Genomic DNA, 24229 nt, shown 5'->3' with positions numbered 1-24229 from the left:
TGTTTTCTAAGTCCAGTGGGCGTATTGTTCAAATTACCAACAACCCACCCTTCAGGGCCGTACAATAGCTGCTATTCATCTTAGCAGAAACCTTGTTCCATCCTTCTCAGTATTGAAACTAGCTTCACAAGCTGTAACCTGTCGGCTCATATGCTCACTCTGTATCATACAACTGGCACTAATATATACTGGTGGTATGCTCTCATTGTTTTCAAGGAAGTTGAAATTGTCTATTTGTGATTCTTACAATTTTAGCATTGCAGTTTTATCTTTCCAGCTTGTCTCCTCTATATGATGTGTGAAATTAGAACATTCATCTGTGTATACCCATAGATACATCATTACTACACATACACTAATCATTAAATCATTTAATTATATTTTAGAATTTCTTAGTAGGGTCCCTTTCAACAGGAAGTATGTAGTTTTGTGAGGTGATGGTGACAATTTAGCATTTCAACAACACCATCCCTCAAGTTTACGGAGAGCTGCATTACACCTGTCTTCTGTAATTCTTTCAACTCATCTCTTACAAAGAACAGCACATCATCTGCAAATGCTACCAGTCCACTTATGTTACCACTGCCATGTAACTTCTGTAGCATAGGCTCCAATGCTACATCCCAACCCCCTGGACCACAAACAGATTCCTGCAGGCAGCCTTTCAAGATGGCCTTTGTCCTTTGCTATCTTGAGCATCTTAAAGATACTTGTCTCCCACAGCAATAGCATCTCAGGTAATTGTACAGCACTTCTGAACATTTTAACTTCATAAGACAACCAAAGAAGCATGGCAACCATAGAATCAAAAGTGTCACTGCTATCAGTCACAACTGCTAACATAAAAATTTTTAGTGGCGTGTTTTACAGAACACATGTATGAATAGAAAGTGCCCTCGGTAACCATATGAATGTCCATTAACACAAAATATGCCAGACAGAAAAATTAAAGATTTTACATAAGGCTCCAAATAACTATCCTCTAAATATACTGGAAGAAAACTGGAATGTTTGTTCACAGCAATATTTTAACACCTATGCTGCATGCAGTCCTCATATAGTCATCATCATGTTTTAAAATTCCTATTTATATAATATTTATATAATAAATTTCACAATGTAACTATTAGATGTTTGTACACTGGAAGAAAAAATAATGTTACGCTATCTCTTATATGATAATATACACTACTGGCCATTAAAATTGCTACACCACAAAGATGACGTGCTACAGACACAAAATTTAACAGACAGGAAGAAGATGCTGGGATATGCAAATGATGAGCTTTTCAGAGCATTCACACAAGGTTGGAGCCGGTGGCGACACCTACAACGTGCTGACATGAGGAAAGTTTCCAACCGACTTCTCATACACAAACAGCAGTTGACCGGCGTTGCCTGATGAAACGTTGTTGTGAGGCCTCATGTAAGGAGGAGAAATTCGTACCATCACATTTCTGACTTTGATAAAGGTCGGATTGTAGCCTATAGCAATTGTGGTTTATAATATCGTGACATTGCTGCTCGTGTCGGTCGAGATCCAATGACTGTTAGCAGAATATGGAATCGGTGGGTTCAGGAGGGTAACACGGAATGCCATGCTGGATCCCAACAGTCTCGTACCACCAGCAGTCCAGATGACAGGCATCTTATCTGCATGGTTGTAACGGATCATGCAGCCACGTCTTGATCCCTGAGTCAACAGATGGGGACATTTGCAAGACCATCTGCATGAATAGTTCAACGATGTTTGCAGCAGCATGGACTATCAGCTCAGAGACCATGGCTGCAGTTACCCTTGACGCTGCTCAGAGACAGGAGTGCCTGTGAAGGTGTACTCAACTACGAACCTGGGTGCACGAATGGCAAAACATCATTTTTCCGGATGAATCCAGGTTCTGTTTACAGCATCATGATGGTCGCATCCGTGTTTGGCGACATCGCGGTGAACGCACATTGGAACATGTATTCATCATCGCCATACTGACATATCACCCGGCGTGATGGTAAGGGGGGCCATTGGTTACACGTCTCGGTCACCTCTTGTTTTCACTGACGGCACTTTGAACAGTGGACGTTACATTTCAAATGTGTTACCACCCGTGGCTCTACCCTTCATTCGATCCCTGCGAAACCCTACATTTCAGCAGGATAATGCACGACCGCATGTTGCAGGTCCTGTACGGGCATTTCTGGAAACAGAAAATGTTCGACTGCTGCCCTGGCCAGCACATTCTCCAGATCTCTCACCAATTGAAAACGTCTGGTCGATGTTGGCCGAGCAACTGGCTTGTCACAATACGCCAGTCACTACTCTTGATGAACTGTGGTATCGTGTTTAAGCTGCATGGGTAGCTGTACCTGTACACGCCATCCAAGCTCTGTTTAACTCAATGCCCAGGCGTATCAAGGCCATTATTATGGCCAGAGGTGGTTGTTCTGGGTACCGATTTCTCAAGATCTATGCACCCAAATTGCGTGAAAATGTAATCACATGCCAATTCTAGTATAATATATTTGTCCAATGAATACCCGTTTATCACCTGCATTTCTTCTTGGTGTATCAATTTTAATAGCCAGTAGTGTATCATATGTTAAAGTAGTTCCAATGTTACGCTACTACATAGTACTTTTTTTGTTTATTTTATATACATAAAATGACTGTGAGCCTAATTCTAAAATTTTTAGTTGTGATGCCAGGCTGCCTCACTAAATGGGAGCACTAATCCATGATACATTTGTTCATGGAAATCAGACAGTACACTGTCTAAACTGATATATGTTTAATGTGGTATGTTTCATTTCTTTTATACACTGCCTGCAACATTAATGTGAGCGCCTGTCAAAGCCTGAATAATCACATTTTGCTGCATGGACCATTGTGAGATGTGCAGAAAGAAAGGTAATGAGGTTCTACAAGATACCGACAGGGACGTGGAGCCATGTCACTCTAGTGTCGTGACCAATTGCACTATGTTTCTCAGCTGAGGATCCACGGTGTGAACAGCATCATCAAGGTGATCCCACAAATTCTTGATTGGGCTTAAATACTGGAATTTTGGTGGCCAGAGGAATATGGTAAACTCACCCTGTTGCTCTTCAAACCATGCATGTCCACTGCAAGCTCTGACACAGTGCACTGTCCTGCTGATAAATGCCATTGTGCCCAAGAGAAACAAACTGCATGTAAAGGTGGACAGAGTCCCCAAGGGTAGAAGTATACTTGTGTTGATGCCTTCCAAAAAGATGAGATCACCCAGGGAATGCCACAAAAGCATTCCCAGCAACAATGCTCCCTCCTCCGGCCTGGACCATTCCAATGATTGTTGCTGTGTGTTTGCTTTCAAACATTTCACACTGATGGAGCATAAAACATGATTCAACTGAAAAGGCCATCTGTCACAATTCTGTCCAAATTCCAGCCTTTGTAACCAATGAAAAGCAGCCAACATACGCGCATGAACCAGGAACCAGCAGTGTTCACATAACTGTCATTAAGGAGACACTGTTGTTAGCCCCTTGCTTCATCTGGGTGGTCAGTTGCTCAATAGTTGCAGATTTATTTGCATGTACACGCCTCCACATCTGTTGTTCACCCCTGTTATCTATGGCCTATGGTCACCAGTGTTGCCTCGGTGATGGTTTTGGGTAGCGCCATTTTGCCATGTTTGATGTATGAGGGTGGTCTGATAAGTCTGGTAAAAAAGTGAGAAAAAAGGTTTGTTCCATAAACAACTCTTGTTTATTCTCAACATAGTCTTCTTTAAGAGATATACACTTGATCCAGTGATTCTCCAGCTTTTTCATCCCACCTGAAAACTAGGTTCTGTCAAACTCTACAAAATATATGTTGACTGCACAATCACTCTCTCACTTGAGGAAAATGTCTTCCCACCAAGCAAAGTTTCTAGTCAGAGAACAAGAGGAAGTTAGTTGGGGTTACATCTAGTGAAGATTTACACTCTGCAGTGCAGTGTGCACAAATATGAAACTGGCATATTAAAACTGTTTGCCGGACCGAGACTCGAACTCGGGACCTATGCCTTTTGCGGGCAAGTGCTCTACCATCTGAGCTACCCAAGCACGACTCACGCCCCGTCCTCACAGCTTTACTTCCGCCAGTACCTCATCTCCTACTTTCTAAACTTCACAGAGATAGTGAAAATCTCATTCTGGAAACATACCCCAGGCTGTGGCTAAGCCATGTCTCCACAATATCCTTTCTTCCAGGAGTGCTAGTTCTGCAAGGTTCACAGGAGAGCTTCTGTGAAGTTTGGAAAGTAGGAGACGAGGTACTGGTGGAAGTAAAACTGAAGTAAAACTGTGAGGACGGGGCGTGAGTCGTGCTTGGGTAGCTCAGATGGTAGAGCACTTGCCCGCAAAAGGCAAAGGTCCCGAGTTCGATACTCGGTCCGGCACACAGTTTTAATCTCCCAGGAAGTTTCAGTGAGATGGTTATCACAACAAGAAAGAATGATATAGGAACAACTGGAGTAACAATTGGTGGGGAACGATCGAGGAGACTGGAGAGTTTCAAGTACCTAGGAAGCCTGATACAGGAAGAAGGAAAAAATGAAAGAGAAATAAACGAGAGGGGGAGAAAAGCAGAAGGATTTTGGAAGAGTGTCAGAAGCCTGATATGGAGCAAGGATGTACACCAATTCAGTAAAAAGGTTATGTACCGGTCATACTATATCCCGATCCTGACACATACATCAGAAACCTGGGTTATGAAAGGAAGAGAGAAAAGCAAAGTACAAGCTAGTGAGATGAAATTCTTGAGAAACAGTGACAAAGATAGACAGGTTAAGAAAAGACAGGATCAGAGAGTTAATGAAGGTGGAACCATTACAGGAGGAGATAGAGAAATCAAGGCTGAGATGGTATGGACACGTTAAGAGAATGGAGGAGAAGAGGATACCCAGGAGGATACACGAAATGAAACTGGAAGGAAAGAGACCACGAGGAAGACTGAGAGACAGATGGCTAAAAGGAGTAGAGGAATGCATCCAGAAGAAAGGAAAAAACTAGACCAAGGCGAAGACGGAGAGGTGGTGGCAAGACAGAAGACGATGGAGAGACCTACGTTCCAGACAGACCCGGCCAGGGGCTGGAAACTGTCAAAGATGATGATGATGATGATGATGTCACTGGGTCAACACAGGAACACATAGGGGTTATGTGATGTGGAGCTCCATGTTCAACATTGGCCTTTGAACAGTGTGTTCCAAAACACTTGTGCCTGCACCATCATTGTACTCTATCGTCAGATCTGCCACAGATCGCTGTCTATCCTGGAATACACAGCAGGGGACCCTCTCACCTCTACATTTTGTGATGGGACATGGTTGCCCAATACCAAATGGCCTATTCATTATTTCACAATCCTCCAAACACTCAACCACTTTTTAAAGGTGCTCACAACAGCAGTACGCCAACAGGTGCCAAGCTTCACCAATCCAAAGATTCTTATTTCCAAGCACCAGGACCATAACAATGTGTCCTTTGTCAAAACCACTTATATCAATGGATTTCTGCATTTGCGGCCCGTATCTTCGCTATAATAGTGCCCATTTGTCTCTTTTCCACTTACATTTTTTCCTTACTGTGTCACGTGCCCACAACACAACCAGGAGGCATACAACGTCATGGTGGGCTGTGGTTTTGGCTCATCAGAATTCGATGCTGGTGAATGAAGTACTATTTGATCAAAAGTTGGCAGTCACTAAACTCTAGACACCCTACGACTTTTGGGTTCCACAAAACCAGAACAACTGAGGTGATCACACACGGAAAAATTATTTCCAAACTGATTTAATTATTCCATAAATTGTATGAAAACAAATCACTGTACAGAGGAAGCATGAAGCAACAGACAAGCACATAAAAAGTTATGAATCTTATCTTCTACATACTAAACCCATTTTTAAAAAAAACTGGAATTTTTATGTAAATTGAGTGGTACTTCGTAAAACTATTTTCCATCTGAATGGATAAAACAGACCTAAACATTTCTAGGACAGGAACCATTATTTTACTTTTCAGATTTAGTTAACATACCCAGTTGTGTTGCATCAGCTTTTTCTGACTGATTTCCGGAGCTTCTTTCAGTAGCTGCATTCTTTGCTTCCAGCGCACGGCGATACTGCAGGCACGGTATAGCACTCAGTGGAATCTCATGTTTCTGTGTGAAAAATAAAACAGGACAGCTATCAGATTAACAATCTGAAACTATTTTTGTTGTTGTTATAATTATATTCTCACTACTTACACAAGTTATGGTTAAAAAATTTATTGCAGGTATCTGCTGAGTTTTATGTACAGTAGGAAGTTATAGAGAAAAGAACATTTTGCACGAATATGATCTCTGAGGCAGAAATACAGATTTCACATAATGTACAGTTTTAAATCCATCAAGTCCTTGTAATCCACTTAGGGACTTATTCTTAATAAAGCAGCTGACTTTAACCAGTCACTTAAATGGTTCAATAGACTTCATCACAAACAAGGATCTTCAGGGATGTAGAACAAATCAAGGTATAAATTAAAGGAGTGGAATAACGTCTTTCACTATACTGTCAATTGATAACCCTTAAACTATTATGGATATTCTGTTTGCCTACACTGGGGCAGAGGGAGGGGGGGGGGGGGGTATCTACATGCCACACAAATACAGAAATAAGAGGCCCATTTGGAATACACATTCTCAATGGTGACGTTGCAGTAGTATTAATTTTTTATGACTAAATTATCAGCTGGCTAAAATGCATACAGCAGTTGCCAATTTTCATGTCATTCCTGTTTTTATCTCATTAAAAAACTCATATCTGAGTAGATTGTCCCAGTCTGAGCTCTGGGCAAGGAGGCAAAATATACATGAAACGTATTTTTGGACTTTTTTTGCACTTTAAAAACTGCACATCATTTGCAACCGATTTTTATTATTTTGAACATATACCATTATGAACTAAATTTTCTTGGAGGTGACTGAAAGAATGCCAAGATGATCAAGGAGACCTCTGCAAGATATATTCTTATAGATTGCTCTCTTTTTCTAAATAGGTACTTAAGTGAATTTAACTGTCCTACTTCAGGAAAGCACGTAAAAGTAAGTTAACACACTTGTCTTCATGTCAATACAATGACAAATACTGCCACGTTTAAAACATGCTTGATTGGTTTGTTAGTTGACTCTATATATAAACCATAGCAATAGCAAGGCATTTTCCATAAGTGCACTACTTCATGCCCACCCTTAAAAAATTCTCAATTGTCACTGAATTATATTAACAATATAATTTTCAAAGATGTACGGATGTCTAATTCAAGTCCATAGCTTGAAAATACATTTTACCACACTCTTAGAAATATCAAGGCACTTTCAATAACATGTACTACCACTTTATAACAATTAAAAAGAAGTTTGAAAAATGCAAATTTCAGTCATTGTTGTTGATTTTTACTGTCAAAATACTTTTCAAAGAGATATTGATGTGTAATTAAGGCCATGATCATGGAAATACTGAATAAGACACTCATTGGGGAAAGTTACACCTACTACTGAGACTTCCATTTTTGGTAAAGTTTAAGGGAAGAATTTAAAACTTGTATGAATCTGGTAGAATTCATTAGAACAATAAATATGTGTCTAAAACTTTTAAATATAAAGTAACTGCCTAGATTCCAATGTTTTCAAAAGGTGGGCATATAGCACACCGCCTCCGCCCCCCCCCCCCCCCCCCTCCCCCAACTCAGTTCTATTGGTATTGCAAGGGTTTACTTGCTGTCCAATTGGGCATCTACTAACTTTACACTTATTGTTAAATTCAGTGTATGGCCATTAATGTCTCTTTTTAATATCAGTGCAATGTCCCAGCACAATTCAACTGTACTGCACCACATATAGCCTTCTGGCAGCTGTCTCACCACAAAAGAAATGCAATACTCCATGTCCATGGCCAGTAAACATAACCATATTTCCTGGCTGACTTACGGAAAGCATTGCATAATACTGCAGCACCAACGTCACTCCAGGTGCCACCACATTTAAGGACCTAATTCCTAAGTTGGTTATGTGCTTCCGGGAAACTGTCCATGCATGCCTCCACTGGGCATCTATTTAATCGGCCAACCAGTCGTTCTGTGAGTTCCTAGCAGCCAAATTAGCAGCACCACCACTCACAGCCCAGGAGAACTTCGCCAGCAGTACACTCCCGAGTCTCCTTGCCATTGCCTGCCACAGACCACAGTATTGGGAGTCCACTACCTCACACTCCATGAGCTATTACTCCGTCACTGCACAGCCACCGCTCATACCGTGACCACAGACTCGCTGGACACTGCCTACTTTACACCCTCTAACTGCTCAGTTATCATTGGGTGCTGCCATTACTCACCAAGGACCCTTGCCTTGTGGGATTAGGCAGTTAGGGACACCATGAGACAATCCTACTTCAGCAATTAAAACCAGACTGACTAAACCTTCTTACTGGTGAATACGGTGTAACCTAATTTCTTGTTTAGAAGTGACTCTTTCTTCTCTATTACTTATGTCCATGGTAACTGAATTAATAAACAGTTGTTCCTCATCATCGGCAGACATTTATTCATAAGAAATAATTTAATATGTACTACTTTCCATGAGATTGTTGGTACTGTACAGTTTGGGCTTTTGATTAAAATGCTTGTGTTGCTGGCAAATGTTACAATATTGTAAAATCTTTGGATAGTCACATATATGTGTGACAACAACAGAAGAGAATTCTTGAATATTCCATTTTCAATTCTGTGTTTGGTTTTATTCCTCTGGTGCAATTTTCCAAAGTGATCGTTTTCTGTTACGAAAGGCGCTATGTAGCAAGGATTATGTCATTAATATTATGAAAATTTAGTCTCCCCAGCAGAAGTTTATCGTCAATGCCCCTGACTGCTTCAACAAGATTATAAATTTTTCACATTAACATGTGCCAGGAATTCAACTGTCAGCTCACAAAGTATTTTTCTGTTTAGGCCCAGAAGAAGGGAAGGAAAATTTGGATTTAACATCCCATCAATGACAAGATCATTAGAGACGAAACATGATCTCGAATTCGCAAAGGGTGGGGAAGGAAATAGGCCACGTCCTTTTCAAAGAAAGCATCCCAGCATTTGTGATTTAGACAAACCACAGAAAACTTAGTATAGGATGGATGGACTGGGTTGCCCAGAGAGAGAGAGAGAGAGAGAGAGAGATATATATATATATATATATATATATATATATATATATATATATATATATATATATATATATATATATATATATATCTTTTTTAGAAGAGTCTTCAAGTGTTAAAACACCATTACACTGTAGGTAATGTGACATGATCTGCATAGTATCTGCACGACACAGGATATTTGACAAAGTAGTTTGAACCCACCCTTGCACTTCCAGGTCCAAGGAAGTATGGTTTGGCAAGTGTACATACACGTGTTTGTTTGTGCAGGAAAACAGGCATACCACTATTGTGATTCACTTGAACCCAACCATCAGGCAGCATCTCAAAATGATTATGATCCAGTTCTGAAAAATAATAAAGTATGTATTTTACATGATCACACAACAAATCTCAAAAACAGTAGTTGAAATACATCAGAAACTTTAAATTACAATTTTCATTTATTATGTGGCAATTTAAATCACATTTATGAAAATTCTGAAGAACAAAGAAATTATTGAATTTGTGCAGGATAGTAGAAAAATTCAAGATTATAAATCACTGGACTAAAATTCAGATAAAAAATAAGGGCAGTGATGTTTCAATAAAGTAAAAATTCAGCAAATTTTAAAATAATTTATCACCCTAAAAACTGATGGAACTTAGATAACAAAATACTCTCCAGAGAAGAGTTTTATTTAATTTAAGCTACACATAATTATGATTCAATTCAATTCAATTCAATTCAATTTTTATTATCACATAACATGCCTTATACAATCAAAGATTGTGACATAGGTGACTTGTCAGTTTTTACACTATATATAACAATACTAAAAATAGACAATAAACTAATAATATACATGGTGTAACATCTTCAAAGAGGTATTTTAATTACAATTATAATGCATTGTTACCATTCATGAAATCTTCTACACTATAGTAACATTTATCTTTCAGATATTTTTCCAGGTCTCTTTTGGTGCCTTTTATATTTGGGTCATCCATATCTTTCCATATTTTATTTACAAATTTCATGCCCATATAGTATGGGGTTTTTTCATGTGATTTTAAACGGTGGGTAGGTAACATGTAGCTCGTTCTATGTCTTGTATCATATTGATGCAAGAAGAAGTTGCCCTCAAAAAGTTGTGGGTTTCTTTTCGTGAAAGTGAGAGTTTCATAGATGTATATGCTTGGAATGCTCATTAGATCCAGTTTTACAAATAAAGGTTTGCAGTGTTGCTTTGGTTTTGCTCCCACCATTGCTCGGATGATTCTTTTTTGTAGTCTAAAAGCTCTAAGTAAATTTGTTTTTTCAGACCCCCAGAAAATTATACTATACCTGATGACTGAAACAAAATATGCATTATATACAGTTTTTCTTACAGCTAAATCAGTAATACTATACAAGATATTCATAATATATACAAGGCTATTTAGTCGACCCAGTATGTTGTCCACATGGCAACTCCATAACAGGTTTTTATTGACTAACACGCCAAGGAATTTGACACAGTCTGCAGTCTCTAATTTTTTGTCCATATACCTTATTTCACTTATAGACTGTGCAGATTGTTTTGTGGTAAATACCTCCAGAAAACAACTTAACTGCAGGTGACACTAACGTGTTCGACATTTTATTTTCAATACTTGCACCATTTATTTAAATGATTGAGACAGAAGTGTTCTATTCACATTTTCACAAACACTTAGAATGATAAAATTTCAAAAACTCACTGGCAGAAAGAAAAGAATTCAAAAACGTCTTAGTTTTTATGAGCTGTAGACAAATCAGCTGCAACAAATCTACGGATTCATTACTTTGTAATACAATGTTCCGTATTCCTTCTTGTATTGTGGGTGGTTATGATTTACTGGTTCACTTTCTGACAATAGCCCCAACTATCTGAAGCTGAAGAATGACATTATAATTCAATGTTTGGAAAAATATCTGAAAATGGAACGTGTACACAAAGTTTAATTGTGTTGCAGTCTGATTCAAATAGGAAGCCCTGCCTTTCATGGGTAGTGAACATCTGATTACTTAATTGGTGGTGTACTACAGTGGCAGGTACCTGGGTGAAAATCTTTATCTGAAACAATGTTTAACAGCTTTCAACATTCAATGTTAATGTAATCAGGTGCAGGAAATGAAGGTCAATAATAAGTCTGTTTGCGCAGAGTTTATTTAAATATGTTGTAACTTACACTCATTGGCAGATGATAATGTACACAGAGTATTTATATATAAAGAAGAGTTGAAAAATGGAAGTTAAACAAAACAAGAAAAAACCGCATTGCCACCATATGACAACATTCACACAACAACATTAATTATCAGTGTTACAAAAAGTAAATTACAAGCTTTAAGTATGTCCAGCAAGGCTCTAAATTTTTCAAATTTTATTTTACCTAGTTGCTTCAACAGAAAATCAGTTTGCTGCTCCTTTGTGCTAATGGGGTACTTTAGACAACATTCTTAGCAAACACTTTCTCCCTAACAAATACGATTTTGACATCTGTATGATGGAACTGTGGGTTCTTACAAAGGCTTATTACTGGCACATTACCTTCAGAAAAGGCAACAGCTCTTTGACTGCCAGAAAGACTATATAATACACATTACTTAGTCAACAGGCTTCACTAGTTGCCATACTCAAGGCTACAAATTCTGATTCTGTTGACAGAGACATAGTGGGCTGCTGCTTAGATGCCCATCAAACACTACAACCCAAAACTTTGAAAAGTGGACTTTCTATCTACTCTGTCACTAGCCCAATCAGCACCAACATAACCAATTATAGGACAGGTAACATTTTGATCGCTAGTGAGAAACAGACTCAGTTTTAGGGTTCCCTTAAGATAAAACAATATATGTACTAAAGCATTCCATAAATTCAGACACGCACATGATTGAACCCTGCTTAGAATACTTATTGCTACACAAATATCTGGTCTGGAACCTAACATGGCACACATCAATGACCGTATTAATTTTAAACAACTTATTATCAATGTTACAATATTATGAAAAGGATAGTTACTACTCACCACATAGCAGAGATGCTGAGTCACAGATAGGCACAACAAAAAGACTGTCAAAAAGTTAGCTTTTGGCCAAGGGCCTTCATCAGAAATAGACAGCATTTTTCCTAACGGCTTTTTTTCCAATCCCATAACCCAGTGCAATTTTTCTTTATTATTATTTTATAATACATTATTATACTCAGTGTACATCTTTCTTTCTCTTCTTTCCTGTGTTTCACTTGTCATTTTGTGTCATGCCTATATGCAACTCAACATCTCTGCTACATGGTGAGTGACTATCCTTTTCATAATATTGTCATAATCCATCCTGGATTTTCGATTGTTTGATTTACCCTCAACGTTTTCATTTTCAGATTTTTCTCTTTTTAACACACTGTGATCAAAATTTTCCTCCATGGGAATTGAAACAGAATTACTGTACACTGAAATATATTAAAAACCTTTAATACTTTTACTAGATAGGTACTTTGACAAATAATAGTAGTATTCCCCCTTAAATTTTGAACTACACGGTGGTCCTTTGATAGTGACCGGGCCAAATATCTCACAAAATTAGCACCAAATGAAAAAACTACAAAGAACGAAACTCGTCCAGCTTGAAGGGGGAAACCAGATGGCACTATGGTTGGCCTGCTAGATGGCACTGCCATAGGTCAAACAGATATCAAATGTGTTTTTTTAAATAGGAACCCCCATTTTTTATTACATATTCGTGTAGTACATAAAGAAATATGAATGTTTTAGTTGGACCACTTATTTTGCTTTGTGATAGATGGCGCCGTAATAGTCACAAACGTATAAGTATGTGGTATCATGTAACATTCCACCAGTGCAGACGGTATTTGTTCGTGATATGTTACCCGTGTTAAAATGGACCATTTACCAACTGCGAAAAAGTTCGATATCGTGTTGATGTATGGCTATTGTGATCAAAATGCCCAACGGGAGTGTGCTATGCATGCTGCTCGGTATCCTTGACGACATCATCCAAGTGTCCAGACCATTCGCCGGATAGTTACGTTATTTAAGGAAACGAGAAGTGTTCAGCCACATGTGAAATGTCAACCACGACCTGCAACAAATGATGATGCCACGTAGGTGTTTTAGCTGCTGTCGCGGCTAATCCGCACATCAGTAGTAGACAAATTGCGCGAGAATCGGGAATCTCAAAAACGTCAGTGTTGAGAATGCTACATAAACATCGATTGCACCCGTACCATATTTCTATGCACCAGGAATTGCATGTCGTGTACAGTTCTGCCACTGGGCACAAGAGAAATTATGGGACGATGACAGATTTTTTGCACGCATTCTATTTAACGACGAAGTGTCATTCACTAACAACAGTAACGTAAACTGGCATAATATGCACTACTGGGCAACGGAAAATCCACGATGGCTGCGACAAGTGGAACATCAGCGACCTTGGTGAGTTACTGTATGGCGCAGCATTATGGGAGGAAGGATAATTGGACCCCATTTTATCGATAGCAATCTAAATGGTGCAATGTATGCTCATTTTCTACGTAATGTTCTACAGATATTACTACAAGATATTTCACTGCATGACAGAATGGCGATGTACTTCCAACATGATGGATGTCTGGCACATAGCTCACGTGTGGTTGAAGCGGTACTGAATAGCATATTTCATGATAGGTGGATTGGCCATCGATGCATCATACCATGGCCCGCACATTCACCGGATCTGACGTCCCCGGATTTCTTTCTATGGGGAAAGTTGAAGGACATTTGTTAATGTGACCCACTGACAACGCCTGACAACATGCGCCAGCGCATTGTCAATGCATGTGCGAACATTACGAAAGGCAAACTACTCGCAGTTGAGAGGATTGTCATTACATGTATTGCCAAATGCATTGAGGTTGACGGACATCATTTTGTGCATTTATTGCATTAATATGGTATTTACAGGTAGTCACGCTGTAACAGCATGCGTTCTCAGAAATGATAAGTTCACAAAGGTACATGTATCACATTGGAACAACCAAAATAAAATAATCAAACATACCTACGTTCTGTATTTTAATTTAAAAAACCTACCTGTTACCAACTGTTAGTCTAAAGTTGTGAGCCATATGTTTGTGACTATTACAGCACCATCTATCACAAAGCGAAAAAAGTGGTCCAACTAAAACATTCATATTTCTCTACATACTACATGAATATGTAATAAAAAATAGGGGTTCCTATTTAAAAAAAACACAGTTGATATACGTTTGTCCTATGGCAGTGCCATCTAGCGGGCCAACCATAGTGCCATGTGGTTTCCCCCTTCAAGCTAGACAAGTTTCGTTCTTTGTAGTTTTTTCGTTTGACACTTATTTCGTGAGATATTTGGCCCGGTCACGATCAATGGACCACCCTGTATATTCATTCCCAAATAGTTCCTAATCAGACCTAAATCCTTCTTTTAAAAGTTATCACTTCATAACAGCTTTAATTTGTTAGTTTAACTCTGGAGAGTTGAAGCTACCATATCATCAATGTAAATAAGTATGTTTTATGGCTATTTCCTGTCATTATACACCAGAAATACTCAAAATCACTCCTTACAAATCCTAAGCCAGGTATTGCTGTGTGAAATTTAACATTCCAATTTTTGGTAAGTTCTCTAAACCATACACAGCCTTTCTAAATTTACAAACTTTATCTTTCATTCATTCATTTTATTGCAACATCCAGTAGGTGATTTAACATAAAACTCTTCAACTATTTCTCCACAGAAAAGAGCACTACAAGCATCCAGTTGATAGATGGGAAAGTTATTCTCAATGCATAATAATAATAATAATAATAATAATAATAATAATAATCTCAATGTAGTTAATTTTTGACTGTATATGTCTGAATAAGTCAATATTTGTTGGAGATGTTTACCTGCAATACAAGCTTTATAAGAAACAACATTACGTTTCCTATCTCTTTCCTGCCCAAAAGCCAACTTTGTGTCAATAACATTACTATCATTGAGCTTACATACATAACAGCATGTATTACTTTCTTCCAGGGCTTGCAGCTCTCTTGCTACGGCATCTTTGCAATTTTCAGTATCACTACAAGACACCACCATTCACTGCTGTCTACAGGCCCAAGTCATAATCCTCTAAGTAATTTGGGCATCAAATATTCCTCTTGGGTCTCTTCACTGTCGTCTCTCCTCACCCTCATTTTACTCTGCATCCTGACACGAATCTTCTCTGTTTTCTCTCTCTTTACTGATTTCTTGTTCTTCTCTAAACTGACTTCTCTTTTCTTCCACAACCTGAATCCTCATTTGTACCGATTTCTGACACACTGATTCTGAAATTTTATCTATGATCTCTTCGTCATAACAAATACTATCTACTTCTACTATAGGGGCACCAGTCTTCTTCTTTCCTGCAGATACTGCTGGCAGCAACAAAACTACTTCTTGATGCACATCAGTTTTCTTTGCAGAATTTTCTTTATGGAATGTATAAATATTCTGTACTCTTCATATCATTATCATAACCCATAAATAAATCTATCTTGTTTTGGGGTCTAGTACCAATCTGTTTTCTTTGGGTACAAGGACAGCCACGTGAACCACCAAATATTATCAAATATTCTAAGGGCAATTCTCTGGCATAAAAGGCTTCAAATGGTGTTTTACCACTGACAGAACTTGGACTAGTTTGACTTAGTACATAACCACCATATTAACTGCTTCAGCACAGAAATGTTTGGGCAGTCCTGAAATAATTGAATGCACAGCTTCAACCAAGGTGCGCATTTCCTTTTCAGCTCTTCCATTTTGCTGTGATGTGTACATGGTGCTTCTTTGTTGAGTTACGCCCTTTTTACTCAAAAAGTACCTAAATCAGTATAGTCCATTATCATTCCTAATGAGTTTAATTTTCAGGTCATGTTCTCTTTCAATTTTTACAATGAAATTCTGTATCAAACCTCTAACTTCATGCTTGTTTCATAAAGAATACTTTGCAATAACCTCAGCAATCCTTCAAAAGAAAAAAATTTCTCACTCCTCCAAGTGAATGCATCTCCATATATCTGCAAGTATCTGCATGAAGCAGTACAAGTGGGGCACTAGCTCTTGACAAACTGACAGGGAATGACAAGCAATGTTGTTTACCTGCTAAACACACTTCACAATGGTCAAAGTCATCAACGAAGTCCACTCCTTTATGTGACAATGTTCTGATGGCACAATTTTTTATGCTTAACACTCAAGTTTTCAACACATGTAGACGAATTTACCAAACCACTATCAGTATTGATCAATGAAGAGTCACTAGTGCCATTACTGTCAACCATAGAGTGTGTTTTATCTGCACATGTCAAAGTAAACACTGACAGCTCTGACTGTGTTTCATTTAGAAAAAACAACACATGACACATATTGAAACATTTGGATAGCGTACAAATGTCACTTTTACTTTTCAAGAATTCACATTGTTCCTTGTCTGACACTAAAATACATATCCTTTTCCAATACAGTTCCTAATGACAACAGATTGAATATAATTTCAGGCACAAAATACACTCCACTACGTACGGTTTTGATCATTTTAACCCCATCCTAAGCAGACAATTATACAGTACCACGCCCAATCACATCAAGAAGTTTACAGTTACAGTAACTTTCATCAAGCTTCACACACTGTCCACATTCTTATCAATTCTCTCTTATTGCACATATGCTTGCTAGCACCTGCATCCATGCCAGTAACCTTGTAGGTCAGTTCCTTGACTCATAAATGCATTTACATCCCAAGCCTTTTTGCTTTCCTTGCACTTCAACAAGCCACAATCTGATATCAAATTACCTCTTTTCTTACAATAATTGCAGTTTCTAGTTTCTGTCTTCACTTTATTTTTACAGTCCTTTGGAAAATGGCCTTCCATACCACAAGCAAACAGGTAATTTCTGCTGTCTGCTTACATTGGCCAAAGTTACTGCCGGTTGATGAGACTGTTTCTCTCTTTCTCAATGACCAATCTTGAAGTTAACTCCTTAAGTGTTTGCTTCTCAAAGGGAATGGCCTCCCATGCTGAATGGAAATGTTTATATCTCTCTGGCAATGATATCAGCACCTTGGTTGTTGTCATTTTCTCTGATAGTGTTTCACCCATTTGCTTCAATTTAGTGTTGATTTCTTGTATCTTTGACATAACCTTAACCACCAAACCGTCACCAAATTGGATCATGAAAAATTTGTGGTGAAGTAGGTCAGTGTTCACTGCAGGATGTTTCTCATACATGGTCTTCAGTCTAGTCCACATACCAGATGATATGATACATGAAAGTAGGTGAGTGGTGTTACATCCATCCACATCACAATAAGTTCCTGTGCTTTTGCATTCTTTTCCAGCCATGTGTTTTCCTCATTTTCTTTCTCCTTCAGACGCTTAATAGCTATGCCTATGCCAATGACAATATCCAAAAAGCCTTTTACTCTTAATATTGCTTCCATCTGGAACTTCTACTATGACCAATTGTCCCCTCCAAACAATTTCAAGCAGTGACGCATTGACTGTTCCACTGCACCACGTCAACACTATGCCAGTAATGTCAAATCTGCTGTTTATTATGGAAAAAAATTACCCTCTGCCAGTACCTGAAAAACAGACTTATTACCTGGACCCAGAACCTGTAATAAGACACAGCAAATGAAACTTGATAATGAGACTGTTTGTACAGGGTTTATTTAGATATGTAACAGCTTACATTCAATGGCAGATAATGATAATGCTCACAGAGGATAAACAAAAACAAAGTGTCTGAAAAATGGAGGTTGACAAAACCAAAAGAAAAACAGTGTTGGCACCTGGAAATAACATTAACATTGTACTACAAACAGTTAACAACAAATCACTGGAATAAAGTAAAAGACATAATTCTCTTTCTGAAAACTGTTTTAATCACTTTACCACTTTTTATCTGGAACTAAACATAAATTACATATATTATACTCATAGTTTACTTAAGTCATGAATTAGCAACATTAACTGATACTCATTTACAAGGGACGACATTCCTCTCTTCATTTCGTTATAGAAATAATAAATGTATTGTAACTCATAATGTTGAAGGCCTGCAGTCATGAAATCATATTTCTATAAGCCATAATTCGTATCACTTCAGGTTACCTTCATAGCCTCAGCTGTTATTGAATTTAGCAGGTGTTAAAATTCAGGAGCAAGTAAGAAACATGTTTCTCCCTCCCCCCCCCCCCCTCCAAAAAAATTCCTGCCCCGAGGTACAGGCCTCCAAAAGAAGACACTGCAAACACCATTTGGAAGATGCGAATTCCGAAAAAAATTTTAAAATGCTGTATCTCTGTAACAGTTTTTGATAATTTATTAGAGTTTTTTTTATTTTAAAGATAATTGCTTTGTGATTACAATCGAATTCTCCGTTTGGACATATCTGTCAAAGTTCTTTTACTTTCTTTTGCCTACTAAATTTTTTTTATAATTTACAGAATTTTTTCAAAAATGCCAATCCAGAAAAGTTAGATTTTTTCCTGCTGATTAGGACTATATTCTCTGCAAATGAGAGCTTCCACTTTTAAGTTGGACAGGTTTTATTTTTAAAACTCTTTTTTTTTTAACTTTCAAGAGTAATGTATGTCTTCACTGAAGTTGTTTCTTACTAATTTCTTTGTTCCAATGTTTATTTCTATTGTCTTGGTTGCAGTTATTTCTTATCACTTTCACTGTTGCAGATATTTCTTACACTTCCTTGTAGTTTCTTGTCAGTTTCTTTGTCATGGTTGTTCATTGCAGATTTCTGTATTGTAGATATTCAGTGCTAATTTGTTTACTGAAAAGGCTTCTAAGAAATCTGAGACCATCCAGTGAGTTCTGTGTTTTCGTGAGGAATTTGCCAGTTGACACAGTTGCAGCATGTTTTGTGAAAAAGACTGTTTGAAATGTCTTCTGACTGGGGCCACAGGAGTGAAGTGTGCTGACTATTTGCATATCCATGAAAGAGTGATATATACGACAAACAACAAAACACACTTTGTTCAAGTTGGGAATAAGTGTCTCATTTGAAGACTCTGTTTCAAAGTTAAGATGTTTCCAGTGATGAATTTGTGTGTTCTAAAGGTTTTGACAGAACAACAACAATTATAGTATCTGAACAAGGTGAAGCCTCCCCTGATGCAGATTTTGCATCAATAGAGCAAGAATTAAATCCCTTGAATCAGTCAACTACAGAGATAGGTGTTAGTCTTGTTAAGAAACCATGGTCACTGAAGTCGAGTCATAAGCTCTACGTATCAAGAAAGTGCAGAGAAATTACTAAAGCTAAGGATGAATACACTACAGCAAAACTGACCACACTTGTCAAAGTAGAAATTCCATTTTCAGAAGAAAATGAACCAAAGCACTCTTGCACCTCTTGCCAGGAAATTTTCGCAAATATCAATTCAGCTGTTGAATACTGTGCATCACACAGTGAAAATGTGCAAGTTTTAACTATTATTCCAGATATATTTTGAAAGAAAACAATTCTGAACCACATTCCATCAGTATCAAAGAACATGGTAGACAAATCAAGAAATGTGAGGTCTGTAAAAGGAGTCTTTGGAAGGCCAGATCCCTATGGTGGTCATCGTGTAGAAGCAGCTCAAGTTCAAATAGTGCAGTCATTTTATCTGGAAGATAAATAGGACTGTTCTCACCAGAGTGCCAACAAAAAAGACACTATAACTGTAACAGTTGAAGGTAAAAAAGTTATGAAAGTGAAGAGGTACATGACTGGCAGTATTAAAGAAACTTTAGCAGTTTAAAAGAGCAACTATGCAACTTCACATATTTGAAGATCAAAATTTTATGCACTGTAACCGAAGTGGGTAGTTCCACACCCACATAGAGATGTCTATGTGTGTACTGCGTGAATTTTGAACTTTGTGTGGTAACTTTGAAGAACTTACTGGAGCATGTGACATGTGACACCTTGGTTTGACGTGTTAAGTCATCAGTAGTCTGTGACATAAAGCGAGATACTTGTTTGTTTCAAGAATGTGGTGACTGCCCTGGAAAGGGAGGACTGTCTTTACAGACACTTGGTCTGGAGGACATAGGAATTCAGAAGACACATTTATGGACTCAAAGTGATGGGCAAATTCATATTGCACGCACTTTAAAGAGCAAGAAATTTTGGTCGTATGGCCAACACCTCAGAAATAGCAGGTTAATATTCAGACTCACAACCTGAGAAGGGTGATGTTTGTAGCTTGTACATATGACTGACTGGTGGATTGCAGAGATTGTAGATACCAGTTATGAGTTAAATGAAACTGTAGTGAACTTTATGCTACCACATGGACCAGCTGCTGGATATAGGTTTCCAGCTGAAGGACAGCAACAACGACATTAGTGCTCACTTCCTGTTCACAATGTTTTGAAGACTGTAAGTGCTCCAGTTCCTATTGGTTCAACATGAAGGCATCAATGTATATCAAAGGAAGATCCTAAAGCAGTGGAACACACTTTTAGTTCATTGACTGGCTTATTTCAGTACAAAACAGAGTGCACAGAAGTTGTATAAATTGAAGCTTTGAGGTCTTTGGACCTTTCACATACATTTTGGAATCATTTAAAATACTTGAAAAATGGGCCTCTTACTCATCTTTAAAAACTAAAATTATGTTAAATACGGCTAGGTTTTGATTCTTATGAGCCTGTTATGTGGTAATAAAACAGGTTTTATGTATGACAAACATTTCGGTTGTTTATAAAACTTGTTCAACCTAAAAGTGGAAGCTCTCCTTTTCAGGGAATGTAAAACTATAAGGTACTAATCAACAGAAAAAAATCAAAATGTTATGGATTGGCACTTTTGAAATTTTTTTCCATAAATTATAAAAAAGTTCAGAACACTATAGTAAAAGAACTTTGACAGTTAAGTCCAAATGGAGAATTTCTTTGTAATCATAAAGCAATCATCTTTCAAATAACAAAAAACCAACAAAATATCTAGAACTATTCCAGAGACGCAGCATTTTAAAAAAATTTCCCAAAATTCACATCTTCAAAACGGTATGCACAGTGTCATCTTTGGAGGTCTGTGTATTGGAGCAGAAATTTTTTTTGGAGGGGAAAAAAAAAAAAAATATATATATATATATATATATATATATATATATATATATATATATATATATATATATATATATATATATATATATATGTTCCTTACTTAGACCATTTAACACATGTCAAATTCAATAACATCCGAGACTGAGACTATGAAGGTAAGATTTTTTCCTACCCAGCCTGAATTGATATGGACTATGCCATCACATTTTATGCACTTCTTTTGGTGTGACACATGATCCACACTCATTCTGAGGATTTCTTCCTATCACTTACTGCTACTTTTTCCTTTGCAAATGCTTTTCATATATAAGGAAAAAAAGATGCACTGTTGTTCAGTTTCCAGCTATGTTAATTGGCTCATAGGTTATCAAACGGAAACATACCTAATAAAGCACTACTTGGTTCAAACCACACCTAGTGTCAAGAATAGATTTACTTTTTATATTTCTCAAATGGGCAGGTTTTCTACATCTAAATCCATACTCTGCAGAGCTGAACCACATGGCAGCAGGTACCACTTATTAGGGTTTCTTCCCATCACATTTTTGTGTGGAGTACAGGAAGAGTGCTTCGTTGAGAGCCTCTGTGTGAGCTGATGTTAATCTAAAATTGTCTTCTCGGTCCTCATGGGAACTATACGCTAGCATGGTACTGCATTCCTAATTTGCTGACTAATTACCGGGTCCTGGAACTTTGTTAAGTAGTCTCTCACAGGATAGTTGGTGCCTTACCTTCATGGGTCTACTCGTTCAAGTATTTACGCATTTCTGTGACGATCTCCCATAGGTCAAATAATCCTATCACCAACTGTGCTATCCTTCTCTGTGTGCATTCAATATCTTCGGGTTCTACTTGGTATGGGTCTCACATACTACCTTTGGATGAGTTGCACGAGTGTTCTGTAAGCAATTTTCTTTGTAGAGTGACCGTATTTTCCCAGTATCACAATAATGAATCTAACCCTGCAACCTCCTTTACCTATACTGAACAGGCATTATTCAATTTTGCATTACTACAGTTGTTATACCCAGCTATTTGTATGTGTTGACTGATTCCAGTTGTTATTCATCGATATTGTAGTCACAGGTTAGTATAATTTTGCAGTTTATGAATGTGCAATTTTACGTTTACATTTAAAACATATCGTCAATTTTTGTACTGTGGAATCATATCAAGATGTGCCTGAATATCTGTGCAGCCAGAGTGCTTAATTCTTGATAACTGCATCACTACAAAAGGCCTGAAATTACTTGGTGATTTTTGTTACATAGGCATTAAGAGACAAAACTTTACATGAAAAAGCACAGAAACATGTCTTGAGCTATGGTCTAATGTCCATACAACAAAAATTACCAGGGATACAAATACAACAAGGGTCCTGTCACACTTCTCAGGGGTTGCCTGAAGTTGCTTCTGCCAATGACTCTCCATCTGGGATAATATGCTACATCCTTCTTGCCAAGAAATCCTCAATCCAGGTACAAATTTAGTCCCTTATCATTACACATTAATTAATGATATTGGTGTGTTATCAAATCAAATGCTTTTTAGAAGTCAAGAAATACTGCATCTATTTGACTGCCTTGATCCATGGCTTTCAGGATGTCACTTGAGAAAAGCACAAGTTGGGTTTAGAATGACCAGTACTTTTAGAATCAATACTTTTGGTGTGGATTGGGTCACTGAGGTACCTCGTTAACTTTGAATTCAGAATATGTTTTAATATTTTACAGCAGGTGCATTTCTACGATATTGGGCTGTAGTGTTGTTGATCATTTCTGCTATCCTTTTTGTAGAAAGACCCATGTGCTGTTTTCCAACTACTGGGCACAGGTTTTTTGTTTGAAGGACTTACAGCATGTTAAGATTAAAATGGTGCTAACTCAGCTAAACATTTTGTACAGAATCAGCCAAGAATTCTATATGGCCATGGGGCATTGTTTCATTTTAACAATTTCAGCTTTAACCCAAAGCCACTGACACTGACACTAACGTCTGTATCACTCATCTCAGCAATTGTACAAGAATTAAACAGGGCAGTATTTCTAAAGGAACATTTCAAAACAGAGTTCAGCATTTCTGCTTCCGCTTTGCTGTCCTCATTTTCAGTTCTTGTGTCATCCGTGACTGACTGGACACTCACTGTGTTGTTTTAAAGTTACAAGTTAAACTTTTAAAAAAACCACATTTTTTCATTATTCTTCCATTTTTGATCTATTTCCAGGCCGAAATTTTGGCATGACTTCGAAAATTTGGATTCAGCACCCTCAAAAACATACAGAAAGCTTGTAAAAAAATAAATAAAATAAAACAAACTACGAAACTTTCCGCTATCTGGTCTTTTTGAGCACCATCTGACTGAACTAATTTAGAAGCATGAAAAACTAGCTTCTGCTTAAAATTGTGCACAGTGCATCATAAGGAGCAAAATTTAATTTCTTATTTCTTTACTACTCATTCTATTCACAAAACGCTTTGCAGACAGTGTCTAAATATATCACTGAATGTACTGACAAAATTATACCACTGTACGACACACAGTTCAGGAGGTACACCCACACACTGCTGCAGAGTGAAAATTTCATTATGCAGACTATATTCATCAAGTGTTTCGTAGTAATGAGAGTACTTAGCAACTTTCAACAAAGTTTAAGTATAACTTCCAATTTTTTTTTTTCTAAATGTCTTAATGTCAATATTTAACACATTAACTCATTTGTAAAGTAATCACACATTTAAAGCTATTTTATACATCGGAGTTCAATTCTCTGAAGAACTGGGGTTTATGGTAATATACTAACCGGATACTCCGCTTTGCCTGGGTACTTATTTATTTCCTCTTCCACATGGCTCCTCATGCAACC

General features: G+C 37.7%; 1 protein-coding gene across 1 annotated transcript in view; it reads right to left on the bottom strand.

Moving 5' to 3' along the window:
• The window catches only part of LOC124711375 (microprocessor complex subunit DGCR8), a 238048-nt gene that overhangs the window by 119838 nt on the left and 93981 nt on the right, over positions 1-24229 (bottom strand). Inside the window, exons 4-5 of the mRNA XM_047241426.1 lie at positions 9420-9562; positions 6061-6184 (exon numbers count right to left, since the gene is read on the bottom strand). Coding sequence (XP_047097382.1) covers positions 6061-6184; positions 9420-9562 — 267 coding nt within the window. The remainder of the gene's footprint in view (positions 1-6060; positions 6185-9419; positions 9563-24229) is intronic.

Source organism: Schistocerca piceifrons, chromosome 8 (genome assembly GCF_021461385.2).
Source record: "Schistocerca piceifrons isolate TAMUIC-IGC-003096 chromosome 8, iqSchPice1.1, whole genome shotgun sequence".
Taxonomy (NCBI): Eukaryota; Metazoa; Arthropoda; class Insecta; order Orthoptera; family Acrididae; genus Schistocerca; species Schistocerca piceifrons.
This window is presented reverse-complemented; position numbering and strand designations above follow the sequence as displayed.